The sequence below is a fragment of the Balaenoptera ricei genome, chromosome 15 (genome assembly GCF_028023285.1).
Source record: "Balaenoptera ricei isolate mBalRic1 chromosome 15, mBalRic1.hap2, whole genome shotgun sequence".
Lineage (NCBI taxonomy): Eukaryota > Metazoa > Chordata > Mammalia > Artiodactyla > Balaenopteridae > Balaenoptera > Balaenoptera ricei.
The window spans coordinates 67,013,462-67,025,838 of record NC_082653.1 but is presented as its reverse complement, the minus strand read 5'-3'; the positions used below and the strand labels follow the sequence as shown (position 1 = coordinate 67,025,838).

The following is a 12,377-nucleotide window of genomic DNA, read 5'->3' as shown; positions in this document are numbered from 1 at the left end:
AGAAAATGCATCCTGGGTTGGTGAGATGGATTTGATGGCCCCTCAAAAAATTACCTAATTCTTTTTGTAGAAATCTGAGTGTAGAAAACTGAGTCTCAGAGAATGATGTTGATGATGGGGATGGGGGTAGGAGAGTTATATCCCAAAGAAGTATATATAGGATAATCTTAATTTTCTAAACTATATGTATTTGTAAAAGCTGTAATTGAATGCCTTCTATATGCTAAGCATTGTACTAAATGCTTTATAAGCGTTGTTAGCCACAATGACGTAAGATAGGTATGCAGTTATCTCTACTTCTAGACAGATGAGAAACTGCTAATAAGTGGCAAAAGTTGGAGCCCAGAAACTGGCTGTAATTGGAGCTCAGTACTGTCTCATGCCAGAGTTCTTGCCCTGAACCACATTTCTATAATGCCTTTCACATTTATGTACACATACACGCAAATGTCCAGACAAATGTCTGGAAGATGCCTAAATGTTAACAGTTACCTTTGTTGGAATTATTGGTGATTGTATTGCTTTTCTTTCAGTTTATCACTATTTTCTAATTTCGAATATGGTGAACATGTATTATTTTTGTAGCAATCATAATACCAAAAAGGCCTGGTCTCATCCCAAGCTGAGCATGGTTTTAGCAACCCTGCGTCTCAGCAGAGCTCCTTGGCTGGAAGAATTCTCTATTTTAGGTTATGACCAAGTTCATTATGGGCTCAACTTCTTCTTCTGTCGGTTGTCCCCAGGGGAATGTAATTATGGAGGCCGAGTGACAGATGACAAAGACAGAAGGCTCCTGCTATCCCTTCTGTCCACATTCTACTGTAAGGAAATTGAGCAGGACCATTACTGCCTTGCTCCTGGAGACACTTACTACATCCCTCCTCATGGCTCCTACCAGGTGAGGGGCAGGGGAGGGAGAGGTCCCTCTGTCCCCCCAGAGGGGCTTGGCAGTCTCCATGTGGCTAGGGTTGCAGTGTATCCAAGGAGGGCCCAGGGATAGCTTGGGCTTCCTGACTCGGGTCCATAAGCTATTTCAAATCTTCCCAAAAGCCTACAAGATAGACATTATTACTGTTTAATGAATGCTGGGCATTTGGTAGACAAGATCTTTCAAAATATGGGGTCCATCTGGGGAGAAGGGGGAGGGATGTTTAAGATGAAGACTTGGTAGTGAACAGGATGGAAATTGCTACTTGAAATCAAAGGTTCAGAAGGTGGCAAAGAGAGGGACAGAAAAACTGGATGGGAGAATGATAAAAGGAAGAAGAAAACAAGAAATCTGAAGGAAGAATGAAAAGGGCTTACTTTCATCGAGTACCTATTAATATGCCAAAGCCTTATTCCTTCATAACCTCATTTATTTTCCCACTTACAGATAAGGAAACTGGGCTTTCAGGTGACTAGCTCAAGGTTACACAGTTGGGTTAAGATGGAGCTAGGATCCAAATCCTGTTCTGCCTGAATCCAAACCCAATTTTTGTCTCCAAAGCTAAGACTGCTGGGGGAGCAGGGAGGAAGCCAGCAGAGGTGGGAGGGGAGATACTCAGTCCATCTACCTTCATACTCATACTCAGTCCTCCAAAACCTCTATGAGGGAAAGCTTGGGATGTCTTGGCCCTGATGGTGTGTGCGTGTGTGTGTCTATGGCCTGTGCTACCGAAACAGTGTGATTCCTGCATGGGTCTGCTCTGGCAAAACCTTGGGTGATCTGTGGGACCCCAAGGAACCTGAACTTATGTCAACTGAAGATTTCCTTTCCAGTCCTATATTGAATATCTCAGGAACCTCCCTATCACAGCCCACCCAGAAGTGTTTGGCCTGCACGAGAATGCCGACATCACCAAAGACAACCAGGAAACCAACCAGCTGTTTCAAGGGGTGCTGCTGACCCTCCCTAGGCAGTCAGGAGGGAGTGGCAAGTCCCCTCAGGTAACCAGGCTTGAATTCAACTTCCCAGGCAATTTTTCATCTAGTGGGCATGCAGTATTGTGGCTGATGACCAAGAAGGCAGAAAAGTGGAGGCCTGGCAGACCCCTGAGGGAGGATATGGGTGCTCTGGTCTTACTGCTGAGAGTCTTTAAATACTGAGCTGGAAGAGCACCAGTGTTTCTAAAATGTCAGCTATTCCTGTATAACCTTCATGATTCATTGCTATATCCACATATCATCTGTATTCCATTTACATAATACTTAAAACTAAATCTCTTTTGCTTAAAAACATTTATTTAAAAAACTGCACATCAGGACCATAAGTGGAAACCCAGTACCATTTCCATAATGTCGTGACAGCCACAAAAAGAAAACAAAGGCCAAACATCATTAGGTTCTTCCAGATGCTGCTGATGTCTTTCTGGCTCCTTGGGAAAAGGGGAGGATCAGCAAGTGTTACAGAGCAGTCTCAGCCCTGACCTGAGACTTTCTCCTTGAAGGGAATGAAAAGAAAAAGGTGGCCAAAACTTGACAAGAGAGTGACTTTCTCATCACGTGATTCAACATTATTTGCTCCATGTCCTGGAAACACCTGGAAGCATTTTGGGTGTCTCTTGTGATCATTCCACACATTGTGAAGGACTGATCCTGTCCACCCTCCTTGGTCTACAGATGAGGGCAAAACAAACCCTACAAGAAGTGACCCACTTCAAGGCATTCAGAAACACAGAGGCAGTGCCACGCCCAGAACCACATCTCCTGACTCCACCCTGATCTCTCCTTTCCTTCTCTTCCCTTCTCCAGCTTCTGAGCTACTCCATGTTCAACCCTGCTCAGCTGTGGGCTTTGCATACAGTTGGCCTTGCATATCCACAGGTTCTGCGTCCTTGAATTCAACCAAAGATTGAAATATTCAGAAAAAAAAATTCCAGAAATTTCCAAAAAGCAAAACTTGCATTCACCCCACTTCAGCAATTATTAAAAAGCATTTACATTGTATTTACAGTTATTTACATAGCATTTACATTGTATTAGGTATTATAAGTAATCTAGAAATGATTTAAAGTATGGGGGGGAGGGGTGATGTGTGTAGGTTATATGCAAATACTACACCATTTTCTATTAGGGACTTGACCATCTGTGGAGTTTGGTCTTGCAGCCAATCCCTAGTGGATACCAAGGGATGATTGTATTTGGTTTCTCAATTTGGTTCATAGTACCATAAGTGGTAATATGTGTGAAGATAAAGCAGCCTGGTTTGTGTGTCTCAGCTTAGGGATGGAAATTCCCCTCACAGTGGGAAGAGGGAAGAAAGTGTACATTCCAGCCTCCTAGAGCCAAAGGATGGCAGAGCTGTGTTTCTCTCCCACACCCACGTCCCACTCCTCCTCTTCCTACTCTTCCTCTAGGCCTGTCCCCTCCCTACTTGGCTAAACTCACTGCCATGGGCTATTCTTTTTTTTTTTTTTTTTTTTTAATTTAATTTTATTTATTTATGGCTGTGTTGGGTCTTCGTTTCTGTGCGAGGGCTTTCTCTAGTTGCGGCAAGTGGGGGCCACTCTTCATCGCGGTGCGTAGGCCTCTCACTATCGCGGCCTCTGTTGATGCAGAGCACAGGCTCCAGACGCGCAGGCTCAGCAATTGTGGCTCATGGGCCTAGTCGCTCCGCGGCATGTGGGATCTTCCCAGACCAGGGCTCGAACTCATGTCCCCTGCATTGGCAGGCAGATTCTCAACCACTGCGCCACGAGGGAAGCCCCTATGGGCTCTTCTTAATGCTGAGGAATGGCCTACTGCCTTCCCAGGTGTCCATGTCACTGGCGCAGAGCAAAGTCCCACCTGCACCAGGAGCTGGTCCTAAGGGGCTGGCTATGAGAGCCTGGGGAGATTGTCTCCCAGGGGTGACCTTGAAGATTGGAGGAGTTCTGCAGGGTTCAGCACTGCCCTGAGTCTACCTGGCTGGCTGAGCAGGAATTCCCCACCTGGCCCTCAGGCCCTTGCTCAGAACTTTCATTGTTCAGCTTAGAGGTGGTGTCCTCCCTAAGGCTGGGGGCAGGGGTGGGGGGTGGGGGTGGGTGGGATGGGTATCCTCCTTCCCCTCAGGGCAGAATTGGCTTCTGTAGGAGAGTTCCCAGAAAGGTCCTGTAGACTGTGTTTAAAAAGACAAAGGCTTACTGCTTCAGGTTTAACTGGACAAAGCCACAGCCCGCTGGCCTTGTGTCTCATTCACCTCTCTAATGCTTACACTTTAAGGAAGTGGTTGAGGAGCTGGCCCAGGACCTACTCTCCAAGCTTCCCATTGACTTTGACTTGGAGTTGGTCGTGAAGTTGTACCCTGTGGTCTATGATGAATCTATGAACACGGTCCTAAGGCAAGAACTCATCAGATTCAACAGGTGGGCTGTACGGTCTTACTTGGATCCTGGGAGTTAGAGTGTGAGGGGTAGAATCTAATGGGCAGTAACTAGAATGGACACTTGATAAGGGTTGCTGTGAAGAGTTGGTTTGCCCTACCTTGTAGGAAGGGCTGTAAATAGGGCCATCCCAGCATGTGTTGGCCCAGGGTTAAATCACTTCCTTCTATTCATTCTCTCTCGTTCATTCGTATGACATCTGTAAACTGGGGTTAAAACCAATACCAAGCACAGGCTAATAGTAAAAGTAATCATTAAAGCCACTTTTATTGAGCCTTTAGTGCTAGATATGGCTCCAAGCACCACTCATGCCTTTGCATTCAAACCACACAATAGTCTTTAAAAATATGCACAGTTAGTAATCCCTCTACCACTATTTTACAAATGAGAAAACAGACAGAAGGGCTAAGTAACTTGCTCAAGGTCACACAGTCATTCAATGGCAGAACTGAGTTTGAATCCAGGCCCTCTGATTCCAGAGCCCATGCACTTAGCCAGTATGTGAAATCAGGGTAAACTTAGAAAGGGGTGAGGAACAGTTCATCCCATTGCCGCTACCACAGGGGTAAGGAAGGGCTATTATAAGATGGCCATGGGGCTAAGGGTCTCCTGCCTTCTATTCTAGTCCCTCCTCACTTCTCCTCCAGATACTAGAGCATAGAGCCCAGTGGGATCACCTTGATTTGATTTCTAGATAGTCAAAACTGAAAGCGTTCCCAAACACCATCTAGGCCAAATGAGGAAATTCATCACTTCTGCCTCCAAGTCAAGGTTCTTGCTGCTCCAAATGCTCTTAAGTGCTGCTGTCTCCATTTTGCTTCATTGGTCATTGCTCAGTTTTAGGGACAGCCCTGATGCCGAAAGACTAGTGAACTTGAAGAATGTCAACTAAGAATTTCTTGACTCCCTTAGTCTTAGGGTTACTCCCTAGAGTCAGTAGGCTGTTGGCCATGTGGATGACCAAGCTAAGTATGGGGGGTGAGTCAAAGATGCTGACTACTTGAGTCAGATACCTTGGTATGATGGGATGTAGTCCTCATTTATCCAGACACCAGGCGAATGACTTTCCTCCTCTGCCACTCATTCTCCGCTAAGGTCACTGGAGCTCTTGGTGGTTACAGGGGCCTTCACTAGCCTTTACCACTGGTCATTGTAATATAAGAGAAGAGGGTAACAGCTATCTTATATTCCAGTGATGCTCAGGATTAACTACTTTGGGCAATATTGTAACATACTTCCCCACTACCTTTTTTTTGCCTATTCACGTATGAGAAGCCCAAAATGACAGTTCAGCTTCCAATTCAGGGGAACCATTATTGTGTCTTCTAGGGCAAATATTCCTTCCTTGAGTACTAAAAATCTTGAAACTAGCAGAGCTCATAGTTTCAAGAATAGAAAGAAAACTTTTTCCAGTAGGTTTCAGGTATAATAGAGGTCTGTGGCATAATCCCGCAGAGGGTAGTTTTGCTCTTGACTCCTCAGCCAAGCACACACACCAATAACACGTTTGAACCTTAAATTCCTCTTAATATAAATGTTTAGTGGTTACACATCCAGGAATCCGTTTCTTGCGTTTGAGCATTCTCATGTCCATTTGGCTGGGATTCCATAAGTCTTTGGACATGACAAGCTCTCTCTGGTAGCAGATTCTTTGGCCCTCTCAGCTGAATTCCCTCTGGACGTGATGAGGCCTCATAACAGAGGCCAGAGAGAGAGACAGGTGATCTTGGCATCTTTCAGGCTGCCCTTCAGCTGCCTTTTCTCAGGTATGCATGCACCTCATAGTCTATAAAAAGAACAACTTTGGCAATATAGATCAGAAGCCTTAAAACTGCATTACCCTTTGACCCAGAAATTCTACTTTTAGTAAGAATATCATTATAAATTTCCGCAGTGATTAATATAGGTGGATGTTCCTAGTAATGTTGTTTACAGTGACAACAATCTAGAAATAATATGTTTCAGCGATAGAGGAACAGTTAAATTAAATGGAACACCTTGCAGTCATTAAAAAGGACGATTTTAGTTTGGTCTCTATTGAATTGGAAAGATGTTCCTTATATGCTAAGAGAGAAAAACAAATTACAAAAAACACATATATAGTATGATCCCATTAAAAAATAATTTGTGTTTACATATAGAAAAAGCTAGAAAGATATACATCAAAGTTATCTTTAGGTGGTGAGATAATGGGTGATTTAATTTTTTCCCATCTTTACAATTCTTCTATCATGAATGTATATTATCTGACTTTTTAAAGGGAGGAAAAGTAAAAGGAGACTTGGAGTCAGTGTACTTGGGGTAGAATGAGGTCACTGGAGAGCCAGGCTGAGTCTGCTCCTTTGTTCTTGCAGATTGACCAAAGTGGTTCGCATAAGCCTCATCGACCTTGGCCGAGCAATTAAAGGGCAGGTTTTGATGTCCTCAGAGCTGGAGGATGTCTTCAGTAGCATGCTTGTGGGTAAAGTGCCGGCCATGTGGATGGCCAAGTCCTACCCATCACTGAAGCCCCTGGGAGGCTACGTGGCTGACCTGCTAGCCCGCTTGGCCTTCTTCCAGGTACCTTGGAGTCAGGGTAACTGTGCACCTGGCATTCTCATTCAGGTGGAGAGGATGTTCTGAAATGATGGATTAGAGGCAGAGGGAATAGGGCAGCCTCACAGCATCCGGGACTGAGCACCTACTGGAAACAGTCTTACCAGGGTTGAGGGCAGGAGGGAGACTTTTCAAAGTCCTTGAAAAGATTATAGCCTCTAGAGGCAGGAGTGGGAACCAGAATAAATGTCACAAACTGGTGTCTCATGGGCCACAGCTCATGGGGTAGTAGATAGATTTGGTCTGGCTGCTTGGTTATTTAAAAATTTGAGCTAGCATATGAACACTGGATTGTTACATATCAAAATACAGATGTTTGTCCTGCAAAAACAGGAAGACCTGAAACGATGGACCTGCATTCCTGCATGGCAACTATTGCTGGAGATGAGTGGCTGTGGCTCAGTTTAGACAAGGCACACACTCTCCACTGCTACAGTCCCTACCATGCTCTCCCGTATCCCTGACACCAGCCTGCACCCGCGCTTTTCTTAAAGTAGAGATATATTTCATTGTACTTTCATTTCAAAGGAGGAAAATATAAGCTAAACTGAGAGGGCTGCCTGTTTCAAGAAAAATGAGAAAAAGCCTATTTCTTTATGAGACTCGTTGTATTACCTGCCTTTGAACAATCTTTGTTGTGTTGTTGACTTTGCATTTTTATTTCTGTGGCTCTCTAGGAATGGATTGACAACGGGCCTCCTGTGGTCTTTTGGATCTCTGGATTCTACTTTACACAGTCTTTTTTGACAGGTGTCTCTCAGAATTACGCTCGGAAATACGCCATCCCCATTGACCACATCGGATTTGAGTTTGAGGTAAGGGGCGTCTTGGGTTAGACCAACTCAAAGGGCCAACCAGAGAAAGCAGTGCTGTCCCTTTCCTTGAGTCCAAACATTTGGACCTGTTAAGGCTCAAATACTTCAGAGATGGTACAAATGAAGTATTTAGCATGACTTAAAGTAGCTCCAAAAGTTATTCCCAACAGAATCAGAGGATTCCTAAGGCTTTGTCTCTGTGTGTATAAAAAGAAATCTTTCCAGAGGAAAATTCTGCCACAGTTGTACCGAGAAAAATGAAAGCACCTTCCACATTGTTTATTCAACATGGTGGACTCTTCATTTGGAAGGATGTTAATGGTCTTGTGTAGTGCTTTGCTTAAAGTCAAAGGAATGGCCAATAGTCAAGTATCACCCAGTCCATATTTGGAGAGAAAGTAGTAAGATGGACTGTTATAGAGCATTGTAGAATTTTAAATTCTATAGAAAGATCCTTTGAAATCATCTAGTCCGGAGGTCACAAACTGATTGCCCTAGGTCTTTATTTAGTTTATAAATGAACTTACCTTGATTGGCCTTTGAAGACAATGCTAAGCCAAAATTAATGCAATAAGAAAGCAAAATAACGGGAATAAACACTGGAAAAGAGATAAAACTATCTTTTTTTGATGTTGAAATGATTGTATACCTAGAAATCCTAAAAACACACCTATCAGAATTAATAGAATTTGTAAGATGACTGGATACTGGTTAAATATACAAAAATCCTTTTCCTATTCTAGCAATAAATACTTCGAAATAGAAATGGGAAAAACATTCCATTAACAATAACAAAAAGATTAGAATTTGAATGATTTTAAATGGAGCTCGTGCTCTCTGCTTCACCATAATCCCCTCCGCCCACCTATTCTTCTACACCTAGACCATTTTCTGCATTTACCAGAAGAAATTTATCACCTCTGAATCTAAACAGTTGTATGCTGGAGCTGGCTCATACTAACTCACCAGAACCAGTTAAAGCTGGTTGTTAAACAATTGATAGGCTGAAATTGACCATGGTGGGAGTCTTTACACCACAGAAATTGACAGAAACTACAAATCAAGGTTTCTCTTCTCCTGCTAAGAGAACTGTTTTACCAGCATGCATCTGAACCTAACCCCTCACTACAGATCTAGGTTCAGAAAGGGGAAAGATTGTACAAGGCCACTAAGCTAGGTAACAGTTAATGTGGCCTCCTGGCTCTTACTTTAGTGCATTCTCTGTGCCTGCCATATATAAGGGCAGCATGCTAACTAGAAATCAGACCTGGCCCATGTAGCAGGCAGGAATATTATCAGAGAAGCCCCAGTGTCCTGGGAAAGGCAGACAGTAAAGCCAGTTTGTACTTTTTCAATCTCTTAATGCTGCCTCATTTAGGAAAATGGCAGATAATGGAACGCACAGCTTCCTGTCTTCCAGGTAACCACACAAGAAACAGTCATGGAGAATAACCCAGAAGATGGGGCCTACATAAAAGGACTCTTCTTAGAAGGTGCCCGTTGGGATAGGGAAACGATGCAGATCGGGGAGTCTCTCCCCAAAATCCTCTATGACCCATTGCCCATTATTTGGCTGAAACCTGGGGAAAATGCAGTGTTTCTGCATCAGAACACTTATGTGTGTCCAGTCTACAAAACAAGTGCCCGAAGAGGTATCCTCTCCACCACAGGCCACTCCACCAACTATGTCCTATCCATTGAACTCCCAACCGACAGGCCCCAGAAGCACTGGATAAACCGAGGAGTAGCCTCACTGTGCCAGCTAGATAACTGATGGCATCTGTCTCAACACAGAAAATAAAAGGAATTTCATTCTTGACTAAAATCTAGCTTTCCTTTCTTGATAGTCACATGGGATGATGATGATGATGATGATGACCATTATATTAATGGAGCACTTGCTATGAGCCAGGTATTTTAGAGCATTCCTATGAAGTGGGTTATTATCCTTATTTTATGGCTGCAGAAACTGTGATATAGAGAAAGCAATATTTTCCAAATCAGATAGATACTAAAATAGTGGAGCCTAGATTTGAACACAGGCAGTGGGACTCTTCAACCTAGACCTTTAGTCATGTGGCTAAGCTCCCTGGTGGGTTTTTGTTTTGTTTTTTTCCCCTATTATTTTGCCATAACTGTCACTGATCTTTAATTGCTTCTCTCCTAGTCTATTCACTAGGGCTTAGTCTATACATTAGGGCTTCTCATAGGTTGAAAGATGCTTGGGCCACTTTTATTTTTTAAAGGCTCTTGATATATTTAAAATTTACTTCTCACAACAATCTTATGCAGTATTATCATTATCTCCATTTCAGTGATGCAGAGATGGAGGCTTAGAAAAGTAACTAGCTCAATTTTACAGCTAGCCAGTGGTAGAACTGGGACCCCAATTCTTCTCCATTAGCCTACACAGATGGGCAGAAATTTCAGGAAGAAAGGAGACATGAGAGAACCATTATTTGTTGCTTGCCATGGTTTGTCCCTGGGCCTTTAGATATCTTGCTTGTACCTATGTTGGATATGATTGTCTCCCCCTCTAGAGGTTCAAGGAGACTAACTTGCCTACAGTTAGCCAGCTCTTTCACATTGAAAAGCCAGGTTTTGAGCCAAGGTCTGTCTGGCTCTAGAACCTATGCATTTTTCACTGCTTCACGCTGCCTCCTTGCTGAGGACTTTGCTATATTGTGATGTAGAATCTTAGAAGAGATGTGTAGTTCCAACCACCATGTCCAAGAAATTTCTTGTTTATCACTGTTTCTCCCCAGGGCCAGCTGGAAGAGAATCCTGAGGGAGATAAAAATCAAATTCTTGATATATTCTCAACCAACTCTCTCTTGTAGCTCTTTGGCTCTAAATGGCTACTTCTAGGGCATTCCCTTGGTCAGTCTATAGGTGAGCAAAGACATAAGGCTTTTTGGGAATCTTAATGTGTCTGGCCTGGCTTCCCTGCCTCTTCACTAGAAGAAATGTCCTGACTTGGGGTCTTTGATTTTTCTTAAATGAAGCTTCTGAGAACCACATATAAACATATTCCAGAAAATGTGTTTCTTCATGGGAATGTGGAGCCAATCAAATTCTGATTGAGGACTCTGAATTCTGAGATCAGCAAATCATCTAATTATCCTAAGTGCAAAAGGGGAGTTCTCCAAATCTTGCCAGGGGCCGATAAAGAGACAGTGAGGTGGAGCCACTCTCTTTCAGCTCCAAGTAGGTAGCTTAAAAGCTGTTTCTTTAAGAAACATAACTTTTTCCAATAGAGGAAAGACAATCAGAATTAATAGATAGCTGGACTGCCTTATTGTCTATTATTCCAAATAGATTGCTAAGCCATGTGAGATGGAAAGACGGTCAGGATCCCAAATCCCTGAATCTTCGACTGGCTAGGTAAGTCCGATTGTAAGCTGTAAGGCAGTGAGAAGGTTGCTAAGAGAACAACTGAATTTCTCTTACAGTTATCTAACTCCACCTTCAGCGGAAAAAGCTGAGGGAGGCAGGGACTGTTTCGTTCCTCAGGGGTCAAGGGACAGAATGTTCCTGTACGATGGATTAAATTTTTGTAACTTAAAAAATTTCCCTCAGTTCAAAAGATTCCCCTAAATTTAAGGTCATTTTCTGTTGGGGTCCATGTGGTAATTAATGTCCCCCCCCCGCCCCACCCCCAGGAGAGAGCAGTAGGTTCTTCAGAAGTCCTGGTGAATTAGAGGCTGGGCCCTGGGGCAGAGATGGCCAGAGATCAGCTCCGTGAGAAGCTGTAGGCCCTGCCTATAAATACCTCAGCATATGACATCAGACAAACCTTGTCACCAAGCTAGTCCTTGCTCTTTAAAAATCTGGCTGTTGAGTAAATAGTTTTCAGTCCTTGTCAGCATTGGAAGAAAATTTCATTGAAAGAGGGGATGTAGGGGATACCTTTTAAAGACCAAAGAAGGAGATTTTATAGGGTTGGAGAGAAAATGAAAAGAAAAAATTATAAACAAATAGGTTTCATGGAAAGTTTGGCAGGAAATTATGTTTCTGTGTAATAGAATATGCATCTTTGCAAAGGAGGCTAGGCATATAAAATTCACGTTTAGGGAAGATTCCTGGCACACAGAAGGTACTTAGAGGTGAGCTAGCATTAGATGGACTTCCATTTTGGAAGAGTCTGGGTAGGAAGGATGGTTTCTAACCCCTACAGCGTAAAACAAAAATTGCATATTCAAAATCACCTTGAATTACTTAGAAAGGGACAATGATGGAGACAGCAAGTCATGTTTCACTCAGTTCAGCACAGCCAGTTTTTCCTCCAATGCAAGAACAGGTCAGTGTTTCATTGATTGACCACCAGATAAAGCAGTTGGCTTGAGTTCACAGGCCTTATATTGCTTTAGAAATACTTCTTAACTTTAAACATCAGAACCACCTCTTGGTAGGGAAATGCTTCCACAATGAGATCAGATAGGAGAATGACTGACGGAATAGCAGACTGACGTCTCCTGATTGAAGCGAGGCTGGGGTATGTGCTCACCGAATGGCCATGGAGGGGCCGACATGCCTGCCAGCACATTTACATTTCTCTCTCTCCATCAAAGGCCTATAGCTGCATTTGTGTTAAATATGTACATGCTATCTCTTTACTGACACA

At 43.3% G+C, this 12,377-nt stretch overlaps 1 protein-coding gene across 14 annotated transcripts in view; it reads left to right on the top strand.

The window, feature by feature from the left end:
- Window positions 1-12,377, top strand: part of DNAH3 (dynein axonemal heavy chain 3) — a 276,368-nt gene that overhangs the window by 206,316 nt on the left and 57,675 nt on the right. For 10 of the 14 annotated variants that reach the window (XM_059897941.1, XM_059897932.1, XM_059897936.1 and 7 more), the window contains 6 exons: window positions 744-898; window positions 1,762-1,929; window positions 4,183-4,325; window positions 6,698-6,902; window positions 7,616-7,753; window positions 9,174-9,544. In XM_059897941.1, the coding sequence (XP_059753924.1) occupies window positions 744-898; window positions 1,762-1,929; window positions 4,183-4,325; window positions 6,698-6,902; window positions 7,616-7,753; window positions 9,174-9,527 (1,163 nt within the window). In that variant the 3' untranslated portion in view covers window positions 9,528-9,544. Of the gene's footprint in view, window positions 1-743; window positions 899-1,761; window positions 1,930-4,182; window positions 4,326-6,697; window positions 6,903-7,615; window positions 7,754-9,173; window positions 9,545-12,377 lie in introns of those variants that run through there. The other 4 variants (XM_059897939.1, XM_059897942.1, XM_059897944.1 and 1 more) reach the window with 4 other exon arrangements.